The 24,911-nt window shown below is 35.5% G+C and overlaps 1 protein-coding gene across 1 annotated transcript; it reads right to left on the bottom strand.

Moving 5' to 3' along the window:
* Window positions 1-9,667: 9,667 nt before the first annotated feature.
* slc1a6 (solute carrier family 1 member 6) lies at window positions 9,668-23,543 on the bottom strand. Its single transcript, XM_026274912.1, has 10 exons — window positions 23,132-23,543; window positions 19,202-19,459; window positions 18,958-19,095; window positions 17,714-17,921; window positions 17,580-17,622; window positions 16,633-16,943; window positions 15,218-15,451; window positions 13,904-14,098; window positions 13,642-13,776; window positions 9,668-12,652 (listed from the first exon to the last, which is right to left on the bottom strand). The coding sequence occupies exons 2-10, from the start codon at window positions 19,416-19,418 to the stop codon at window positions 12,454-12,456; spliced, it is 1,680 nt and encodes a 559-aa protein (XP_026130697.1). The 5' UTR covers window positions 19,419-19,459; window positions 23,132-23,543; the 3' UTR covers window positions 9,668-12,453.
* Between the last annotated feature and the right edge of the window lie 1,368 nt (window positions 23,544-24,911).

Below are 24,911 nucleotides of genomic sequence, written 5' to 3'. Positions count from 1 at the left end.
TTGAACAACATGTGAGGAACCAACAACCGTTTTTGTTGATCACATTATAATGACTGGAAATGAATACATTTAAATTATGGCTTCTCTGTAAATGATTGTAAAAAGTCAAATGCATGTAGACTTGTTGAAAATACAGGTGCTGTTCATATAATTAGAATATCATCAAAAAGTTGATTTATTTCACTAATTCCATTCAAAAAGTGAAACTTGTATATTATATTAACACATTACACACATACTGATATATTTCAAATGTTTATTTCTTTTAATTTTGATGTTTATAACTGACAACTAAGGAAAATCCCAACCTGGTGCCACACTCTAATCAGCTGATTAACTCAAAACACCTGCAAAGCCTTTAAATGGTCTCCGTCTAGTTCTGTAGGCTACACAATCAGTGGGAAGACTGCTGACTTGACAGTTGTCCAAAAGACAACCACTGACACCTTTAAGCAAAAGAGGCTGGCTGTTCACAGAGCTCTGTGTCCAAGCACATTAATAGAGAGGCGAAGGGAAGAAAAGGATGTGGTAGAAAAAGTGTACAAGCAATAGGGATAACAGCACCCTGGAGAGGATTGTGAAACAAAACCCATTCAAAAATGTGGGGGAGATTCACAAATAGTGGACTGCAGCTGGAGTCAGTGCTTCAAGAACCACTACGCACAGATGTATGCAAGACATGTGTTTCAGCTTCGCATTCCTTGTGTCAAGACACTCTTGAACAACAGACAGTGTCAGAAGTGTCTTGCTTCAAAAAGGACGGGACTGCTGCTGAGTGGTCCAGAATTATGTTCTCTGATGAAAATAAATTTAGCATTTCCTTTGGATATCAGGGTTCCTGAGTCTGGAAGAAGAGAGGAGAGGCACACAATCCACATTGCTTGAGGTCCAGTGTAAAGTTTAAACAGTCAGTGATGTTTGTGGTGCCAGCTCATCTGCTGGTGTTGGTCCACTGTGATTCCTGAGGTCCAAGGTCAACACAGCCGTATACCAGGAAGTTTTAGAGCACTTCATGCTTCCTGCTGCTGACCAACTTTATGGAGATGCAGATTTCATTTTCCAACAGGACTTGGCACCTGCACACAGTGCCAAAGCTACCATTACCCGGTTTAAGGACCATGGTATCCCTGTTAATTGGCCACCTTATCTTAACCCCATAGAAAATCTATGGGGTATTGTGAAGGGGAAGATCCAATATGTCAGACCCAAGAATGCAGAAGAGCTGAAGGCCACTATAAGAGCAACCTGGGCTCTCATAACACCTGAGCAGTGCCACAGACTGATCGACTCCATCCCACGCTGCATTGCTGCAGTAATTCAGGCAAAAGAAGCCCCAACTAAGTATTGAGTTCTGTACATGCTCATACTTTTCATTTTCTTACTTTTTAGTTGGCCAAGATTTCGAAAAGTCCTTTCTATGTATTGGTCTCAAGTTATATTTGGGATTTTCCTTAGTTGTCAGTTCTACTTCTAATCATCAAAATTAAAAGAAATAAACATTTGAAATATATCAGTCTGTGTGTAATGAATTAGTATAATATACAAGTTTCACTTTTTGAATGGAATTAGTGAAATAAGTCAACTTTTTGATGATATTCTAATTATATGACCAGCATCTGTATATTCACTTTCACTTTTTCACTTCACTCATATGTCCATCTAAAAATAAATAATTATTTCACTGTTAGAAAATAAACCACAATATATTTGATGGCAATAACCTGGGTCACCGTGATTTTTCCAAGTAAGACATGTTCCTGGATCAACATTATTGTCCAAAAATATAGACTGAACCCCTACCCCTAAACCTAACCCTACGCATAATTTATTCCTAAAATCTTTGGGAAAATGATAGCTGATTAAAAAGAGTGTAGAAGCACCTAAATCCTATTCTAAGCCTAAAACAAATCTCTACTCTGGTCGATTGGAATGTTGTTCCAGGATCAACAATGTTGATCTGGGAACATGTTGTACTTGGTGAAATCATGCTCACGCACTAACCTGACAAACTATGATTAGTTCTTATTTGAAAGGCCTTTCCTTACTGCAAAAACTATACATTTCAAGAACTGTCTGAATGAATATTTTAGTGTAATAAAATGATAAACAGGACACCCTACGGACTTGTAGGCTGTGGTCATACCAGTAAGAATAAAAGTCAATGGCCACCATATGTAGACGGTAGTTGTGTAGTATAAAATCTGACTGAAGCTTGCGATTTTGGCAAGTGCTTTGCAGGTTTGTAATCAACATGCATTAGACGGTCAGTGAAAGGTATATAAGCAGTGTGCCGTCTTGAGGCTATTCCATTATCAGACTGCCAGTCTACCTCAATATCCAGGATGAGATGGGTACCACTGTTTACCTCTAAATATCTAGGACTTTGTCTTCAGGCACGGAGCTTAAAGACAAGATTTTACAAGCCAACTTATCCAAAGATTTTTATGAATCACCAGGTCAGGAGGAACTGAGCAGAGTGCACACGATCATCGCAGCATAGCATGTGTCTTTCCTGAGATTTAACTAAAGCATGCCCCCAGGGGAAAACAGTCTGCCCTGAATGAATAGTTCTGGTGGTCTCACAGTGAGAGAGATGCTGTCGATCCAGCAGAAATAAAAACATAGCCAAAAAATTGAAAACCAATATTTTATGTAAGTTTAGTCGGCTTTCTGTCTTGATCCAGGACATAAAGTTAATTAATTTTAGATGAAGACGAGCAAGTATGTGAGTCATTACATGAGAAATTTAAGACCTTGATGAAGAACTCTAGTATGCATGCTGAGAATTCTTTGCATAGTTGTTTTTGTGTGGATGGTATTTTGTAATATGATTCAATGACAAGTTAACAGAAGGACCCTGTACTGCAAAGGGACTGAACTCATCAGCTGCAAACTTTGAGATCTTTGTTCTGTGGAGAGATAAAAGTTCATTAGTGTTCATCAGTATCGAATAAACCCCTTAACTGAAGTATTAAATATTCACATTGCATGTTCTTCATTGTTTGATTTACATTAACACTGCAAATTGTATGGCTTTTGAGAAAAGGCGATTAATATAGACCAGAATGCCGTTTTGGCTCTTTTGATTAGGCAAGGCAAGGCAAGTTTATTTATATAGCACATTTCGTACACAATGGTAATTCAAAGTGCTTTACATAAAAGAAAGTAAAATAATCATGAAGAAAAATAACAAAAATAAAACAAGCAATTTTAAAACTTTTAAAATGATTAAGACATTTAAAAACAGTTAGAAAATGATTTTACATAAAAATAAAATAAGAGCCAGAACTATTTAGTAGTCACATTAAACCTGCTAAAGCATTTAGAACAACTGCATAGCCACGTTTGCATTGTGACAAGTTTAGCTTAAGCAAAGACCACTTCAATTTTATTTAGAATATATATAAAATGACACTGCCTTGGCCAAAAAAAAAAAAAAAAGTCGCAGTTTAGAAATAAATAAACAAATTCTTAAAGTGCCCCCATTATTTTGGTTTTGGGAGTCCCTAACAACGGGTTGACATACATGCAAGGTCAAAAAACACTTTCAGTGTCTTATAATATGCATTTTTTTAACCTTAATTGCTCAACGACTCCCAAACGATTCGCTCAGTGATTCAAACCCTCATTTGCGTGATTCTAATCTGCAGTGATTAGTCCAGTTGGTCTCATTTTATTTTAAATTTCATCATGCCTGTAATAATGGCTGATAAAGCAGTGTTTGTGAGCTCAGTGCTGCTTTGTGGTCGGGAAATATGCTAATGTTTTATGCTGACACACTAATTGGTCTTTAGCATTGATGACATTTTGCATTTTTTGTGCAACATCACACTTATTTCCATCATAACTTGCATTGATTTTTGGCTGAGATTTTGTATTGACAATGCAAGAGTTAAACCACTTTGTAAAGTCACATCCCAAAGACTTTCAATGGGGTTAAGCTCAGGCCTCTGTGGTGGGCAATCCGTACTTGAAAAAGATTCCTTGTGCTCACTGAAGCACTATTTTACAATTTGGGTCCATTGAATCCTGATATTGTCATGCGTGAATATGTACATGGGTACATCTTTCCGACATGCTTGTTTAAGAAATGAAAAGCTACACACTGCATTCAAGTTTATTTTTATTTGTATAGCATTTTGGACTACCTGTAGCTTGTTTATTGAAGAAGCAGGACAACCACCTAGAAGTGCATTACAATAGTCAAGTCTAGAGGTCATGGATGCATGAACTAGCTTTTCTGCATCAGAAACAGATAACATGTTTCTTAGCTTGGCAATGTTTCTAAGATGGAAGAATGCAGTTTTTGTAACATGGGAAATATGATTTTCAAAAGACAAGTTGCTGTCTAATATAACACCCAGATTTTTGACTGTAGAGGAAGTAACAGTACATCCGTCTAGTTGCAGACTGTAATCTACAAGAGTCTGTGTAGTGTTTTTTGGTCCAATAATTAATATCTCTGTCTTATCCGAATTTAATTGGAGAAAATTATTTGTCATCCAATCTTTTACATTTTTAACACACTCTGTTAGCTTAGATAATTGAATAGTTTCATCTGGTCTCGTTGAGATATATAGCTGAGTATCATCAGCATAACAGTGGAAGCTAATTGCGTATTTTCTAATAATATTACCAAGGGGCAACATGTATATTGAAAATAGAAGGGGACCTAGGACGGATCCTTGTGGCACTCCATATTTTACTGATGATAAATGAGATGATTCCCTATTTAAGTAAACAAAACAGTAGCGATCGGACAGGATTTAAACCATCTTAGAGCCTGCCCTTGAATACCTGTATAGTTTTGTAATCAAACTATGAGTATGTCATGATCTATGGTGTCGAACGCAGCACTAAGATCAAGTAAGACTAGAAATGAGATGCAGCCTTGATCTGATGCAAGGAGCAGGTCATTTGTAATTTTAACAAGTGCAGTTTAACGACGAGTTAATGATATTGGAAGCGGTTCTTCGGCTACAGGTAACAGCTCTTTCAGTAATTTAGTGGGTACAGGATCTAATAAACATGTTATTTATTTAGATACAGCGATTAGTTTATTTAGCTCTTCCTGTCCTATAGTTGTAAAGCACTGCAGTTTATCTTTGGGTGCGATGGATGAAACTGAAGTGTTAGATGCTGTAGAATCTACATTCGCTATTGTATTTCTAATGTTATCTATTTTATCAGTGAAGAAATTCATAAAGTCATTCCTATTAAACGTTGGTGAAATATTTGAATCAGGTGGCGTCTGGTAATATGTTAATTTAGCCACTGTGCTAAACAAAAACCTTGGATTGTTTTGGTTATTTTCTATGAGTTTGTGTATATGCTCTGCCCTAGCAGTTTTTAGAGCCTGTCTATAGCTTTAGCCTATAGGGTTAAAAAAAAAAAGGTTTTAATTTAACAAACTAAAAGTTTTTCAGTTAACAAACCCATTATCTGACAAGGATTGCTCATCTGGACAAACACTGGAGTTAGCTTTCTGGCTCATGGGCAATGGTTCAAACTTGCCACCTCTCAGTCCTCAATTTTTTTCTCAGTAGGAGTACACAAGTAATTGCAAAAACATTTTGAAGTTGTGTGCATATGTCAACAGCCTGTGAACTTGTTCTTGGTCAGATCAGAGGTTCTTTGGGCAGCAGCTGGCATGTTTTCTTTAGTGTGATACCTTATTTGCCAACGAAAAATGCAGGCAAGACGAGTGGCCCATGGATGCGAGTGAGGTCATGGACTAGGTATGTTTATGCAGCTGAATTCTTGCACACCTTATACACCCACTTTGGACACGCAGATGGCGTATTTTTGATCTAATGATCCCAGGTATGCCAAAACCATAAAGTCCCAACACAGCTTCTCCACATGACTCAAGAACTTGACAGGAGGACTGGCTCTAAATGTCTGCACATGAGCATCCATATTGATTCCTGATGTTTTGTTCGTTCAAATGTTTTCTCACACTCCTCCCTGTAAGTCAGACCTCAGGACTGTCTTTCATCCTGCTCCAACATTTTCGACTGCAATAAATCATAAGTTTTCAAAAAGTTGGGCATTTCAATTTAAGAACTTTCCTTTCCTTCAGCATTCGTCGCCAGACCCATATATCATTGTGGACTGCTGTTTTTAATCTCCTTTCTTCAAATATCGAAAGAATTTGGTTTGTATTTCTTAATTATTGAGAGCTTTGTAGTTGCAAATTCTCAAGCACACAAGAACAATGGGCTCGGTATTGTAGAGATTATGATACACGTCGCACCAGAGCTCGTACAGCTCAACGTGTTAATTGAAGAGAGTTGTGTGTTACTAAACAGTGAGGGAAGATGCTACGACGGAAAACAGCACACGAGGAGGGGGAGCGAGGGAGATTGTGGGTGTGTTGGCGCATGAGAGAAAAACTAGGGGAAGGGAGGGAGAGAGGAGAGAAATAAAAACAGCACAAGAGGACAGCAGGCAGCACGGAGGAAAAAATCCCTCTGAGGTTCCATCATGTTCCTGCAGACTGTCTCCATCCTCTTCCTCTCGGCCGTCCTCTTCGGCTGCCTGGAAGGTAAGGTGAAACTCTCGCTTGCATCTGATTGTGATGTTGGAACGGGGCGGTTGGGATCAGATCTGGGTGGGAGGGAAAGAAGCATAATGCTATGATAACCAGACCAGTTCAGGAGCTTCGGATGCTGGAGGCAGTTTTCTCGCATGTCTGGAGATATGAGGAGTGTTAAAGCATGATGGTAGGCACAGAAAACTCCAAAAAAGAGTCCAAATTTAATTAGGACACATGATTTCCTCTGCAAACAGTTGAGAAAGCCAATTGGTGTGCACAGTTTACCATACTTAAAGATGGGTTCCAGGTGTTGTTCTGTGTTGAATTCTGCTGCTGGTTTGTGGTTTTTGTCTATGACAGGGAAGGGTGTGCAAATGCAACGAGATGTTCAGTGCTGCATGCAGTACTCTTACGACAAAGTCCGGACCAAAGACGTCCTGAGCTATGAGATGCAGACAGAGGGACCGGATTGCAGCATAAGAGCCATCATGCAAGTATTCCAGGCATCCTGGAGCAATCACAGACATGGAAAATATGCCCTATTACAGCTCACAGGCATTGCCGTCTAAGCAGGTCAGATTTTTATTACCGAGAACTGTAATTGTCAGGCAAGTAGAGCAAAAGAATGCACTCAGCCTTGGTGGACAATGCCCAAACTGTTTCTTCACCGAAGCCAATTTGGCCTGCGCTGACTAGAAGCATAGCAGATTAAGAGATTTGGGATTTGACATATGTAAAGAGAGAGGTTCTTGGAGATCTTGGCACTCATATTCTCGCTTGTTCCAATCATGACAGATTGTACACCAAAAAGACAGTGAAGTGCGCTGATCCAAGGGACAAGAAGATGAAGAGGTTACTACGGAAACTGAGCCAGAGGCCGGGAGTCAAAGCCCGCTGGCCCATGTGGCCAAATCCGCATATGAATCTGCCCATCATGTCAGAGGTAAGATCTGCATGGAATTAAGGAAGTAACGGCACCATCGGTGTCCAAAAATGAGTGTCTTGAAGTGTCATTTTCTCTTTATTGACAGGTCGCTGTTGTTAACTCCCAAAAGATGAACAAGGTAAACAAGAATCATCAGGATGCCATTTCAGTGCAACAGTTCTGGAAGGAAAAATCACATTATTTTTTACCTTTCTATAAACTGATGTCTAGCGATAATGCATCAGCTCCTAAATGCATAAACGCATAAATGCATCAATGCATAAACTCAGATGTTAAGGAATGATATATGACTTTGTTTATAGGCACAATCAATGTGATTTTAACTTAATATGTAACAAAATTGTGTTTAATTTGGTAAGTTCCCAGTTAAGAACTGCACTACTTTAATCCCGACGAGACATCCACCAATCACCCAAGTCGCTGTTATCATGTAAACAGAAATTTCAACCGTCCAATCCCATGACGAGTTGGAAATAGAAATGCATGGATACATGAATAATTCCGAACAATATGTGGCCTAGCCTATATATGTAATGACCAATATAAAATTCAAGAATACTCATGCCAATATATTTCCAATATCATCTGATACTGTTAAAATAAAAAATGTCAATCAATTTCAATCATCTAAATTTCTATATATTTGATATGCTGTATTTTGCAATACACCTCAAACATATGGTGTTGGCTATTAATAAGAACTTTTTCTGTACCACTGTGCTTTTTCTCAGATCTTCCCTTTTCTGTTTTGAACAAAATGTTGTAATCTAGATGCTAGTCTACTTGGTTTATGTTATAGCCTACATTAATGTTTTTGTAATCTTTGTGAATAGCCCACTGAAATAATCACAGTTGTTGTTTTCTTTCCTTTTAGACCAAGTGAATGTTGAAGTAGGACATGCGATTCAAGAAACTCCAGCCTTCTCGTGTGTCACTGTTTTCTTATATGTTCTCATAAGAAAATACATGTAGACTCACAGCATTCACTACCAAACCGTATGTAATCCAGATATATTGTGATATTTAGATGTCCTCTCAAATGACTGTTAATCTATATGCCAAAGTATTCTTCTCTGAGACTTGTTAAAGGTTGTTTATAATCTCTGCAGCTATGTATAGTCTCTATAACTTATACAAGCTCTTCTATAGAGTCCAGTAAGCTGGTATCACTGTTCTCGATCTCAAATTTATAGTGCAATTACAGATTATCTTGTGTATGTTAAAATACAATTAATTTTTATATATAAAAATAAATGAAAATAGTGAGTACGGTTTTGTTGTTATTAAAACAGACTAGTAATTTCCCCCAGGGGTTTTCACACTGTACTTAGTCCAAGGTTATTTTAGTAGCCTACTAAACTGCAATTTTCGCCAGGGTAAAAGTAAGCTACGTTTCACACATATTTAAGGCGAAAACATCAAATAGTTACAGAAAACGTTAACAGGAGTGAGGACTGTTTTTTTTTCTTAACTTTAAAGTCCACCAAAAAGTCAATTCAGTGGAAATTTGATAAAAATAAACAGAGGATACCGAACCAAAGATATAAACAGGTTGCTTGCTGCAGTTCGTCCAATCAGCAACACTGACTACGAATATGCAAATAAGAACATTAACCCATGGTTTAGGAAAGCGCAGTGTGAAACGTCACTTTAAGAATGCCCACAATTAATCGTTAACCTCGGATAAATTATGAGCAGTGTGAAATCCCTTTACCAGGGGTTAATTATTTAATGTGTGGAAATGCATAGGCTATTTAAGCTTAGATATGAGATGATTTCTTTATATTGAAATAATCTTAAAATATTGAGAAATAAGATTCGACTTGTGTTTCAAAAATATTTATAGTCACATTTACATTACATTTAGACATTTAGCAGATGCTTTTATCCAAAGCAACTTACATATACTATAATAATTTTATAAATAATGCATTTCTAGCATCTCTGCATCAGTGCAAACCCCACTGCACATTGCACAACACAATATTATTTACTGATAATATTCATGTGCCTTGTCAAAAAAATATTTTTTCTGTAATAACTAAATCGCTGTTATTTTTCCTATTACAGAGTTGAGCTATTGAGCTTGACAGTGCAAATAAACTTAGCAAAATACTGATAGCAGATATAAGGTCATTTTTGTTGAAAGAAAGAGAAAAGAAAAAAGATCAGGCAAATGTCAGATTCTTTACATTTCATGCAAGTGACAGACACTTTTATCCAAAGCAATGGCAGTTTTTGCTTTCCCTGGGAACCAAACCCATGATTGATGAATGATACATGTGTCCATCTATCAATCCACAGACAGTGCATTCAAGGTAAAACATCCTGAATCCATTACACTCCACTAGAGGATGCTGTTCTGGTGATATGCTGTTACTCGAAGACAGTGTGATGTGGTTGGTTTTCAACAAGACAACACTGTTAACAGAGTAATTTTATTCCTGAGACATTTATTACAGAATTCAAATGGCCAAATCATTCAAGTCAAATATATGCCCACACTAGACCATTAACTCAAAAAGGCAAACTCCAAATTAATAAGTACAACAGTTAAGTACAAAATGGAACCATATAAATACTTATAAATAAGAAATATTAAACAACATTACCGCATTTTCACATAGTTTGCATTTATTTAAAGCAATCTCTACTAAAAGTATATACTGTGAATCTAAATTTAAGAGAGAGGATTTTGAAGTGAATCCATTCTGCTAATACTGATTTGGGACCTTTGTGGTAGATTCAAGTATTTCACAAAAACACACAGGTGCAATACGAGCAGCACGATCTGAGGATATTTATAAAACTGGAAAACAGACATCAAAAAGTACTTAAAACAACCAGCAAAGCACAACACAAACTGGCTGGAGAACTAGAACATGCTAGAATAATCAGACATAATCCACCACAAAACAAAAACTCTTCACCTACACTTTACATCCTGCCGATGTGTGCCATCAAGAATGAATTCAAACAAATAATGTTAATAAAAGCCATTCTTAAATGAACAGTTCGCATAAAAATGTAATCATTTACCACACATTTGATGGTAGCCATTGACTTCCATAGTATTTTTTCCATACCATAAACTTCAATGGCTAGCACTGACTTATTAATATTCTTCAGATTATCTTCTTTTGGGTTCAGCAGAAGACAGAAACTCATACAGGCTTGAAACAAGTGGAGAGTGATTAAATGATGACAGATTTTTCATTTTTGGATGAACTGTCCCTTTAAGGGAGGAGTTATACGTATGTATGAAACAGTAAGGCAAAAGCTAAATTCATCAAAGAAACATTAGATTAGTAATTGATCACACTATCATTCAATATCATATAAACATCTACAAATTAACATTATTGTTAACCTAGATAACAAAACCACGATAAGAACTTCAAAGTTACTCAAAAATGTTCCCTTTGTCTCTACATGTATCATCTATGAGTATGGCATTGTGTGTATGAGGTAATACAGCATTAAGTTATAATGCAGGTTTACTGACATCAACCAACTCTAAAACAATATTTATACTTTAAACAATTTACGAAAACCAAAAAAGTTTTTAACAGTCTCAAATTAGCATTATAAAACTAGCATAGTGTTGTTGTAATTGGGTGCTACTGTGCCCTGGATGCGTTTCGATTGTTTCAAAGTGAATAAAAATACTAATGGATAAAACCACAATTACAATCCGATCTCACAGCAAACATTTTAGAAGGCGGCTAATTCTTATGAATTGGTATGAGCTAGTTCGTTCAAATTTGTACGTTTTGTGAAAAATCATACTTGTTTTAAGAGGTGGCATTTTTGTAGGAATTCGTACAAATGACCAGCCCTAGACTTACTCATCGCATAAAACACCAGTGTGGTCATACAAATTAGCCACCTCCATAAAATACATACGAATTTGTTGTGAGATAGCGTTTACAAATCTTATTGGCTATCACTTACATTCTCAACGTCTGTCTTCTTTCCAACATTTTAATGAGCATGCTCTAATTTTCAGAAAATGTTTAATTTAACTATAGTGCTTTGAGTGTGAAGAAGTGTGCCTTGCATGTTCCAAAAAGTAAAGCCAAAACATGGTTTCCAGCATTTTAAGTAGTTCTTATCATGCTGATATAGACCAATTTGGAGTAGATGCCAGTTATTTCACCTGGAGCTGCTCATGTATTGTGGTGGCAGAAAAACGTTCCTAACAAGTGGAGGAAAATGGGTAAAATCCATGGAATAAGAGAAAAAGTCTATTGTTGTTGTGCCTTTGGATGTCAGAATTGGAATGCAAATAATTTTTAACATAGAAAACCATCGTCATAGACTAAAGAAACTAACTTTTAAATGGACAGACTTGTGATTACCCTAAAATTGATTTAAAAAATAGATCAAAATAATATTCACATATAGAGTTCATATGGGTCATATTGTAGTAGCCCTACAGTTACATCATGAAATACTATTTAAACCTATACCATTTTACATAACATTTACCTATTTATCTCACTATTCTGACTTTTTCTCACAAATGCAAGTTTAGACTGTATATTTAGATCTGATTTAACTCATCAATAGCGAGTTTGTAAAGTCAGAACTGTGGGATATTAACTTATGACTTCTTATCAGAATTGTGATATACAATCTCGGTATAGGTATGTATTACATTTTTAAATGTAAACTTAAATAAACCTTTTTATTATTATTTTATTCCATGGCTTCCATAGACTGCTAATAGGAAACTGTCATCAATTGTCAGAAAAACCATCACCATTGTTTGCAAACCTTGGATTTCTAATACGGTTTGTTTTAGTTTAATGCTATAAAAATGCATGTGGTTTCATGACTGTGCTTCAAATTGCTTCATGCACATCGACAACTGGAATATTGTGGCTTCACTTTTCCCTAGTGGACAGAAGTGAAGTGGAGTTTTTTTTCCAGTCCGTCGGTGTGAACTATGATGGTTTGAGGATAGTTACATGGTGGTTTCACTGTTGCGATGTTTGAGAGAGTCGTTCTCCTGACAGATCAGCTGGTACGGCTTTTCATTCTCCTCGATCACGAAGTTGCTGATTTCCACATCCTGGTTCTGGAGTTCCTGTCGGGACAGATGCTCCACGATCCCAGCACCGAAAGAATCTCCCAGCACATTGGTGGTGGTCCTGAGTCGATCCCTGAACCACACAAAAACATTACATTAACTCCACTTTCTTCAGCTGCGAGTGGTGCTTTTTTACATGGAAGGTTTTAAACCTCACCCTACTGCTTAAAAAAGTAACAGCACACCTTTCCTGAACAAACCACATGAGTTTGAGGCATCATTTGTGTCTGATGCACATGAGCAGCACTGGCAATGTGACTAAATGAAACACTTCATTATACATGTAATAGTGTAGTTAAATTAATTATTCCCTTTAAATAAGCATCAGTAATAGTAATGCTTACAATAGCAAACATCATTAGTAATCTGTTAAAGCTGCGGTAGGGAACTTTTGACGCTCTAGCGGTTAATAAACAGAACTGCTTGCGTCTTGCGGAAGAACATCGTAGCCGGAACTACTTCTCTCTGTTTATGTCTATGAAGAATCACAAAGGTACTGGGTTACTCTGTCGCGGTACCCCCGAAGCAATCTAAAATAGTCCTAATATAAACACTTATTAAAGGTGCACCCTAGTGATTCAGGACAAGCTAAAAACACGGTTTGGAAAATGGATTCATGGTGTACTCGCTTATTATATACATTTTTCTTAATTTTGAACACAAACAAAGTTACGGACCGCAGCTCTGATTGGTTGTTTCTTACCGGGAGCGATGTATTTCTGCAAATGGTAATAGGACACTGGGAGGAGCCAGAGGAGCTTGATTTATTCACAGATTATCTGTCTCATATTCTACTGTCAGGACATAATGACAGGTTTAACAAATATGTAAAAAATAGATTTTTACAAAAGTTACCTACTGCAGCTTTAAGTAAAGAAACAATCCGCATATAAGGCACTGAAGAGAAACGTTTAACATATTGAATTCAGTGTTCAGCAGTATGAAAGCTGAACGTGTCAGCGCTCCTTCAGATTAGCCGTCTGCATTATGTATCAGTAACCTTTGAGAGAGTGTTCTCTACTGGAGCCGCAAGCTTCAGCGTGACATTTGAGAGAGACTCACAGGAACCAGTCCACTGCGATGATCAGTGTAATGTCCTCTGTGGGCAGTCCCACCGATGTCAATACTATCACCATGGTCACCAGCCCAGCCTGAGGGATGCCTGCTGCTCCGATGCTGGCGGCGGTCGCCGTGATGCTGCGGGAAACATGAGGGCCTTTTAATATGGAGTTTAATGGAAAATAGCCCACAGGAGGTACTGTTCGCAATAAGGAGATGAGAAGCGATAAAGACTCCTTCAGGGCTTCTGCTGGCCGACACTAACCTGATGGTGAGGATCTGCCCAAAGTTCAGGTCCATGTCATTGACCTGGGCGATAAAAATGGCCGCCACTGCCTCGTACAGAGCTGTGCCGTCCATATTGATTGTGGCTCCAACTGGCAGCACAAAACGGGTCACTCGTTTGTCCACATGGTTGTTTTCTTCAAGACAACGGAAAGTGATGGGCAGGGTGGCAGAGCTGAGGGAATCACACGGAATCAGGAATCATCATGGTGCTTTTGGGCACATTCCAAAATTTTTATACTTTACATATTTGGATGGCAAATTATAAATAGGTAAATGCTGCAATGTCATGGATTCAGGATGAGAATCTATTCATTTCATTGTGTCTTCTTAAAAGTCTCCCAAATGACAAGTAAACTATACAGGGGCAAATGATATTCAGTACTTATTCAGATCATATGCCAAACATTTTGTTAAATTTTAGATTTGAGGTCATTTATATGCAACTCAAGTTTTATTTTATTATCTCTGAGATGCTATTATAGTTTTTGCTAACATAATGGTACAATGTAATATTTTTACATTGTATAATAATTTATTTTATTTTATATTTTCTGATTCCTTATTAATTTTAGATATGAGTTTAATCATTTTGTTTAATTTTCATTATTTTTTGTTGTTCTAAATAAATAGAAAAAAAAAAGAAATCTTGCCTCGGAAATAAGCTGAAATAAAATAAGCTTATGTTTTTTTATATATATATATATAATTTATTTCATTCATTCATTTTATTTAAAAAATGTTAAGGTTTTTACTTTTAATTTTAGTGTACAAAAATAATTATATGCAAGCATAGTGCTAAAATATGACTTAATAAACTTTTATACACCTTTAAAATCTGAAATTGATCAAATAAAAAAATGTATTGATATTATATCATATTAAATGTATATGTATATCTATTCTAGGATCTATAAACACTACAAACATGTGCCCAACAATAGCTATAACAAACCTTTAATTTACAGATATGCTTTATTCGCTTGTCCAATCATCAACTGGTTGTAAGGAAAGAATCTACAATTTATTCATCAAATGGCTTAATTTTTTATCAACATTTTTTTCAATGTTAATTAAAAAGCTACAGGATGCCCTTTCATAAGTATAGTACTATTAACTCTTTCAATAGGAAATATATACATTCACACTACATTCATAAAACCATTCCATGGGGTCTTTAATGTATATCAGCTAGAAACAGCATCTGCTACTGGACCGAGTGCTCTTCTCAGCTAACAGACGATTTGCTCTGTACTGTTGTTTGTAAGATGTGTAAAGTATAATGTGTTTATACCTGGATGAGGTGCCTAGAGCTGTGATCAGAGCCTGCAGCAGCCCAGCGATGAAGGTGAAAGGGTTCTTCTTGGTCACCACAAAGAAGAGCAGCGGCAGAACGAACAGGCCATGGATGAGGAGTCCCACAATGACAGAGACCGTGTACATCCCTAACTGTCCGCCCACCTGAGCAAGATCTTTCATCTCCACGATCTTCCCTGCGATCAGGAAGAGGATTCCCACCGGAGCATACCTGCTCGGAAGAGACATTTACTGCAATTCTTCATAACTAGTGCATTTTAATCAATTATATTTTAACAAATAGTAATTTAATAACAGGCATGCATAAATAGAGCCTTTGATGTTTAATTTGACTTAAAAACTTTAAAAAATTAAATTAAATTTTATTGCATGATATTTGTAATATGTGCAATTTTTATTTTAATACTGACATAAGTCCTCGTAATAATGCATTTGTATATCAACAATAATTAGAAACATTCTCCAAATAATTTCAAAATGATTTGCCATAATTTCTAAAAAATAATATTTAGAAATACACTCATATGTTAACTATGAAAAATATAAATTAGATTTTAAGAACATTCATCATCGTAATAATAAAAATATAGTAGGCTATATTATAATATAATAAAAATTACACTTACTATCAAAACTGTATTTAATATGTCATAGTATTTAGGGAAAGATCACATAATTTCATTATAATGAGAAACTTTCATAATAATGAGTTAGTTTGTATAAGTATAAAATGTATAAACTTTTTCATAATTATCAGTTATGACGTCATAATGTTAAGAAACATAATTTCCACTTATTATATATACTGTATATTAACACTAAGTTATTACACTAAGTCCTCATTATTACAAGATCAATACTGAGTCAGAATTGTATAATATCATGACATATTAATCTTTTATTATGAGGAAGATTCTCATTAATGTGACATACTAATTCATTATTATAAAATAGTCTTTTATGCTTTTAACACAACTATGAGTATTCAAGAATATAATATATATAATTTTAAGAAAAGTTCCTTGAATATATGAGTGTACACATCGTAATCATTATTTTACATCAAGTTAAAAAAAAGTATTTTTTAAATTTTATTATATTACATTTTTTGGTGAGTCATACAAATTTTTCAAATAATTATAAGTGGTAAAACAGATATGTTTAAACATTTTCAAATTCTTTTATGTGACTTATTTTATCATTATAATATTGTACAGTAAAAAAAAAAATTAAATAAACTGTACTACAGAAGTTAAAAGCACGATTACCAAAGAGGTGCATTACAGTCAGTTGCTTTTTTAATGTATCTTGACAGGAAAAATGCAAGTGTCACATCATTCTCTTCTAAATGACTGCCTTACTGTTATCAGAACATTATAATCGCACACTAACCAGATAATGATGGCCACCAAGCGCATTATAGCCTCATTCAGGCAGTCAAAGAAGTCCCGGAGAGCCTGGCCCTGCTGTTTCATGTTTCCAATCACTAATCCAAAGCACATGGAGAAGACCACCAACCCCAAGGCGTTCACCCCATTGGAGGAACCGGAGACAGGCACCACCTCCTCAACCGTCTCCTGGATGGTCTGCAGGACTGTGCTGAAGTTGGACGCTTGGCTGAGGTCTGTAGAGTTGAGGTCTGACGCATTGACCACGATGGAGACATTTTTGATCAATAGTGTTTTCTTGTATAGTGTTTTGTACTGCAAGAAAAATGGGTGATTAGTATGCATGATTTTGGGGAAAAAATCATGATTTATTGATCTTTTGCAATATATATTGAGATATGAAAAGTAGTGAATTGCTTATAACTAGCTAATTTCTAAATCCCATATCAACCTCGACAAGTTGAACAATATAAGGATAAACTGCGCTTTTAATAAAACTGAATTTTTCTATTTGCCAACACTGACTGTGATATCAATTTTAAATGCGTTACATTACTTTTGCGTTACTTTTTAAAAATGAGCAGGGCTTGATTGTTTTTAATATAAGAAGTTCTGTTTATAGCAAATGTAAAAGCCCTTTCACGTCAAAAAGTAAATTCATGTCTGTACAGTAGACACTGGAGAAGAAAGTTCAACACTCTTCAGCAATAAAAAAAAACAACCAAGCACAATTGTTAGTTTATCTAAAGTCATTTTTGCTTATTAGTATGGTTGAACTGGACAAAAACTTTTTTGAAAAAGTAACTCAGATATTTTCTTATAAATTAAAAAGTAATGCATTACTTTACTAGTTACTTGAAAAAAGTAATCTGATTCTGTAACTCGCGTTACTTGTAATGCATTATCCCCAACACTGATCTTCAGAGATGCATTCGGAGAGAATTCACAAACCTGTTTAAAGCAAGCCTCAACTAAATTTGGTGGAAACATGTTTCTGTAAGGATAATGAAAAGAAATTAGATCCCATTGCATCTGAAAAACAAACAAGCAAGGCATGCATCAGTCGAACAAATGTTTTCTCCCACCTTATCAGGTCCAGAAAAGCGTCAGCGGCCTGCACAGGCTCAATGCTGCCACTAGAGGTCACTGGACTGTCCCTGCTGCCTTTACCCGGCCTGATAATAATCACCAATACAATACCGATAAAAACCGCTATAAACGTGGTCACCATGTAGTAGACGATGGCCCGGATCCCCATCTTCCCAGAGGCCTTGCTGTCTAAAGAGGAGATTCCTGAAGGCATGTGACAGCAAGAGACAAGAGATCTGGTGTTGAACTTGTGTCCATCAAATCACCTATAAATCACCGTCTTTTGATTAAATAGTTTAACAGACTGATAATTGGTGTTCACTTTTACTTACATAGACTACTGTTCAAAACTTATGATTTTCAAGGGTGTAGAATTTATTAGAGCCGCTATGACATGTCCCAACTAATATCCAGCTATTAGTAAATTGTCATTGGCAGTAATGTTGATCAAACAATTAAACGTCTGTTGTCTAACATTATGTCCCGTCCAATGCCAAAATCAAACATATACCCCTTTTGTGAAGACTTATATAGTTTAAGGATTCACTGATGAAAAGAAAGTTTAAACAAAAGCATTTATCTGAAACAGAAATCTTGTGACATTATAAATGGCTTACTGTTTTTCTGTTGCATGTTTGATTAATTTGATACATTCTTTCTGACTAAAACTCTTATATATATATAAAAATTTTAAAAAATTCTAATTAATCTTAAACTGCAGCTGGATTATTTTAAGTAAATAATAATTATAACTAACACAATAAAACAATAAAAACATGACAACTTAATAAAAAACATGATTTCTGAATTGAGTTATCTGTTTTTGCAAATACACTCTTCATATATGTATTTAAATTTGACTAGATTGACTAACTATATAGTAAAATTGCACGGGACAAACCCATAGCAATGCATAACAAAAGTTAATATATTCTACTGAATGCAAAAGAAGACATTTTGAAGAATGTGGTAACCACTTTTAGTAGCCAATGACCTTAATACAGTAGTCTGGAAAAAAAAACTATGGAATTCAATCGCTATTGTCAACTATTTGGTTAACAACATTCTTCAAAATATATTTTTTTATGTTCAACAAAAGAAAGAAATGCATACAGATTTGGGGGGTGAGTAAATGATGACAAAATTGTTTTTTTTGAGTTTGCTACCTGGTGCATTAACTAATGTAAGGGAACTGAAATTGTTAGTGAATGCTAGAGAGTCTAGTGTTTTTCTGGTGAACCTGTGACAAGGCTGGAGACGATGAGCGGTAGAACGAGCATCTGAAGCATCCTCATCAGCAGCTCTCCAGGGAAAGAGAAATACTTCACCTCCCTCATGGACAGGTTATACGGCCTCAGCGCGAAACCCAACACCACCCCTACATATAGAGATGAGAAACATCATACTTCCCTCCTAGGGAACAGTGCCACTATCAACAAAAAACAAGCCCAGCATTGTGTTTTCCTGCTGTTTTGACCCTTTACCTAAAGCCACAGCGGCCACCGTGAAGATCACAAAGGTGTTCCTCCGCAGGAACGTCTTGACGCTGTCTCGTGTGATGCCGCACATCTTCCGTCGACTTCCTGACATCTGCTTCTGTAACACTCGGCACAGACGGTGGAGGCCCTCCTCAGTGCGCTGTGGCTTCTCAGAGGCTTCACTCAGAAACAGACTAGTGCTGTTTGGAGGCTTCTCGTTCATAATCAGCTCTAATACATGATCCAAGAGGGTTTCGTGGGAGACTGTGGCCGAGAAATCAGAAAGAATGATATTTTTGTGACTTAAAATTCACCATCTCTCAAATAGTATCAGCTAAAACCGAGATGTAACATTCACACATTGTGCATTCTTCTCTACATCATGATGTGATCAAATGGCAAAATAAGAATCGATCATTGCAGGGAATGAAAAGTGAAAATTTTAAGAATTTAGGTTTCTCTTTTTATATTCAACAAAAGCATAGACTGTATAGATGTTAATTCTTTTAAACCTATGCATCACGAACAGTCAAAACACATGCTGTTTATTTCACAAAAAAGGTTAGTTATGTCTAATTTGATAAAAAATTAAAATATTAAATACAATTATACTTATGAAATATTTAACATTTAATATTAATATTTAATCATTATAATTTATTAAATATTAAAGTAAAATTTTAAATATCTGTTTTATCATGTTCTCATATTTATTTTATTCCTATTTTATTTTACTTTTGTAAAGTCATAATTTTCTTAGAATATAATACTGTTTTGATCTGTTTGCTATTTGTTGCGGTTACTATTATTGTGTGATTTTTGTAAACTGTATTAAAACAAGTTAATAGAGTTGATAAACATCACAATATTATTAATATTTATTTATTATTATAATAACAGTAATAGTAAAGTATACAGAACACACAACAATTAAAAAACAAAAACATAGAAAATATTGTCCCTGCTTTTTAAATCATAGATAATAAAAATTACAATTAAAATTAACATTTTGAGCAATAAATTAACATACACATTGCTTACATCGTATGGCTATATGCTTCAAAAACATTTGAGCATTTTAAATCTTAGGAATTAGCTGCATTCACTGCATTTTTTTTTTTTTTTTTTTGTGGTAATCAACATTATTGTACAAATTCTGTCGCCCCTCCTGTAATAAGTACACTTAAATAAAAAAGTATATCCTGTTGACCTTGTATTTTAACTTAATTAGAGAATACAGTACTGCTCCTGTCGAGGGCATGGATGACATACCTTTCATTAAACACCATTTTTGGGACACACATTTCCACAAATACATATTTTAAGAATATAGGTAACCAACTATTTAACGTCCCCACTGAATTCCATACTATGGATGTCAAAGGGGACCAGCAGCTGTTTGGTAATCAATATTCTTCAAAACAGCAGAAAGAAACTCGTCCAGGTTTGGAACGATATGAAGGAGAATAAATGATGAGAATTATCTTTTTGGGGGGGTTTACTACACATCACAATTCACCACCTACTATTTAATTAATATTAAATACATTAATTAATTTAGCAGAAAATATATAAATAAACAGGTCATTCTGACTTCATATCTAACGACACTGTATATCTTGAAACTGTTACTTTATATATCACATTGTGAATATATCTCGCAGACCTTTTGTTTCACTATCATGACTTTCTTGCTTCATTTTCTCGTATTGTGACATTATATATTAATGTTATTTTATATCTCACAATTATGACTTCACATAATATCATTGTTGTATTTCATAATACGTGTTTATACAGTATATCACAATTAGCCTTCAACCTTGAAATTGCATCTTTATATCTTGCAATTAAATTTTCTCACCATAATTTTAACTTTATATCTCATAATGTGACTTTATATCTCGCAATTATGACTTAAATATTTAAACAATTATAACTACAAATATTTTACTTTACATTGCATAGTGACTTTACATTTTGCTTTGTACCTTGCAATATTTAATCCATGTAATTTCAACTTCATATCTCCTAATGTGACTTTACCTTTTGCAATTATGACCTTAAATTTGTGTCTTTATATCTTGCAATGTGCCTTTATGTCTTGCAATTAATTTTCTCTACATCATTTCAACTTCAGAATGAGACTTTATATCTTGCAAAACCTTTTTACACATAATTTCAACTTTATATCTCACAAATTTTGCAATTATGACTGAAATTGTGACTTTATATTGCAATTGTGACTTTTTCTGATATTTTTAACTTCATATTGCACAAAGTGACTTCACATTTTGCCATTACGACTTTGTAATTGTGACTTTATATCTTGTGATAATTTTTACCACATAATGTCAACTTTATGTCTCAAAATGTTTCTCATAAAGGCCTCTTTATTACTTGAAACTATTACTCATAGTTGTGGCTAGATTTATCTAAGTATTTATTATTTTCAGCTTCTCACAATCAACTTTTTATTTATTCCTCTGAGACAGAAACAGCTTTGCATATTTCAGAAATGGAATGAAAAAACAGAAAGCAGTTCTGTCAAAATTAAGCAAGATGACTACCATATTTTTTGGACTAAAAGTCGCACTTAAGTATAAGTCGCATCAGTCCAAAAATACGTCATGACGAGGGAAAAAAACATGTAGCACTGGACTATTTAGTCGCATTTATTTAAAACCAAGAGAAAACATTACCGTCTACAGCCGTGAGAGGGCGCTCTATGTCTTCAGTGTAGACTACAGGAGCACTGAGCAGGATAGAGCGCCCTCTCACGGCTGGAGACGGTAATGTTTTCTCTTGCTTCATTTCTCTTGGTTCATGTCAAATTCATTTTGATCAGGACCAGCCAAACTATGAAAAAAGTGCGACTTACAGTGCAGAAAATATGGCATATATTTCAAGTGGAACAGAACACAGTATGTTTATCAGAATATACAGGTTGCTCATTTCCATACAATGCAAGTGAATGAATATTGTGGCAGTCGATCTCCAAAAAAATTACAAAAAGGCACTTGAAAATGATCTAATCTAACTATATGACTTGTGCACAATATTCCAAAACATCTGAAGCCATGTAATTCTGCAGAACATCATAATTTTTTGGTCCACAAAATATAATGCAATTTGGGTGCATTACTGCTTTAAATCTCAGACACTAGAAAATAACCCTGAAATTATGTTCTGGCTGACAAAATAATCAACCATCATACAGAACGTTGACACCAATTACTTTTTGTATAATTTCAGAAAACCTTGAAAAAAATAATGCACTCCATCAAGAAAACATTTGAAAAAGACACATTAAATTTGAGTAAATAAATGATTTATCACCAAGCTATCAAAGAGTTTAATTTACAGTATAAAACCTCGATATGGGTTCACTCACCACTCATGGTTGCTCTGCGGTGGGTTAATGCTGGAGACTTGTCTGAAGTGGTCACAGGTAAAGCTCAACTCGTGCCAAACACACATGAAACAGTTTTTTATATGGCCTGACCTTCTCTCAGCCTCCATGTGACCCCATACTGAGTGACAGCAGAGGTACACAACACACCTTTGACCTGATCTAGGGCCAGTTTCCCCTCCATTGATCCGTGCTTGATGGTCTGATGACCACTGATCTTAAATCAGCATAAATACACACATCAACACACACCCCAGGTGAGCACTACAAAGCTGACCAGCACCAGAATCTTTCCACTTTCCAACAGTGAACCGAAAGATCCTCACTTGAACCAGAACCTCACAAAACAGAGGGGGTTTTAGGCACAGTGTTAATTTTTGGATGTAGGTACAAAAGAGAGAAAGAAACAATTTTGACAGTTTTATGCCTCATCCAAAGAGCTAGCTCTGTTAAATATTAGATTAGAATTTAAATATAGGTTTTTTAATACGCTTTGCATTTTAAAACAATAGAATATGACTTACCATCTAGTAGCAGCTCGTCTTATTCTGTTCTCTCGTGACTCGCGAGCGTTCTGATAAAGTCTCGTGCAGAAGATACTCTATATTCTGTGCACACAACAGTTTAAGGAAACGGCGGAGAAAGTGATTTCTGCGTGGGAAGAAGAGGTTGAGGATATTTCCAGTAAGACAAAAAACAACGACCCACTGCCCGCCAGCGAAAAGAATCGACACGTTAATAAAGTCTGATTGGGGGAGGCGTTTAATACTGAGCATGCAGATAACACCCGCTGAGCTGGATTCATCTAATGTCATTTAATAACGCCTGAAGATATTACATCTCAAATAATACACATTAAATGATAAATAACTATATATTTAAGGTGAAAATGCAAAGTTGCATTGTATTAGGCTAGGCTACTACATTGGTAAGAGTCAAATATTAAGTGTATTTCATTACTATGACAACGTGATTGCATGCACTTGTTGAGGTCCAGATCTCTGTGCGTGCGTGTGTGTGTGTGTGTGTGTGTGTGTGTGTGACCTTCTGCTCCGATCTACCCACTCACCACACGTGTCTGTATAAACTATCTCGCTCTTTTCCTTCCAACTCTCCCCAAGGAACATGGCATTTTTGCAGCACATTTCGTTTCATATTATTGTACGTTTGCAATCAAATGCCCAGTTTTCTTGTTGTGGTTGTAACTTTATTTAAAGGTTACAAGAACGCGTCTCAGAACGTACTGTTAATGTTATTTACATTCAAAATATAACATTATTTGACGTTTATTTTGAATATTCTAAGAACATTTAAAGGTCCAGTTTTATTGTCGTGGTTACTTAACGTTTATGATAACGGTTTTTTAGAACGTTCAAAATGACATCACGAGGACGTTCCATGAATGTTGTTCTAAGAATGTTTCCTCTGAACATTATGAGAACGTTTATAGAACGTTCAATAAACATCACTTTAAGAATGTTTTGATTTATACAACTTAGAAAAGAAGGGGGAAAGAACGTACCATGGTAACTTATTGCAAAACATGTTTTTGCTAAGACAATGTGAGACAGCACATGCAAAGTACTACAAATCTACATGTATCAAGCTTTCTGCTCTTCTATTATAACCTGATATGGCAAAAACAGAAGTGTGGCCTCATCAAAAACTCGATTTTACATGACAGAAAATATGTATTCATAGAGAACGCATCACTGCTTTTATGACAAATGTGTGTGTATCCGTTCTTCAGCGAATCTAAGGGCCGTAAACATGCTTTAACATAAAACAGCGCATTTTGCATCTGTGAAAGGTGACAGGAGCAGATTGCATCACTATGGTAACACAAGGGGCCTGCCAGAGTGTGGGTGGTATGTTGCATACATGTTCTCCATTTAGCTACTGTAATTACACATTCATCTGCCGAGAAACAGGCATGAAACACATTAGACACAGTTCATATATTTATAAAAGGTTTGGGTTTACTATTGTAAAGTGTACAAAATATGACAAATTTTTTTGTTACTGTTAGCAGGCTATATAGGTGCTAAAATCATAAATTATGTGACCCTAAAGACTGCAGTAATGCTGAAAACTCAGCTTTGTATCGACGGAATAAATTATATTTGAAAATATATTAAACTGTATTATTTCACAGTATTACTGTTTTTACTGTAGGCTATTTTTGGTCAAATAAATGCAGCCTCAGTGAGACTTCAGTAAAATGTCAGGTTTCCTTTTGACAAGTACTACAGCCTCAAAGTAAAGAAAAGTTCGAAAAAATTATATTTTTGTTCTATTATAAAT

This window comes from Carassius auratus, chromosome 11 (assembly GCF_003368295.1).
Source record: "Carassius auratus strain Wakin chromosome 11, ASM336829v1, whole genome shotgun sequence".
In the NCBI taxonomy this organism is placed as follows: Eukaryota; Metazoa; Chordata; class Actinopteri; order Cypriniformes; family Cyprinidae; genus Carassius; species Carassius auratus.
The sequence above is the reverse complement of the archived record's forward strand: the minus strand, read 5'-3'. Positions and strand labels throughout refer to the sequence as shown.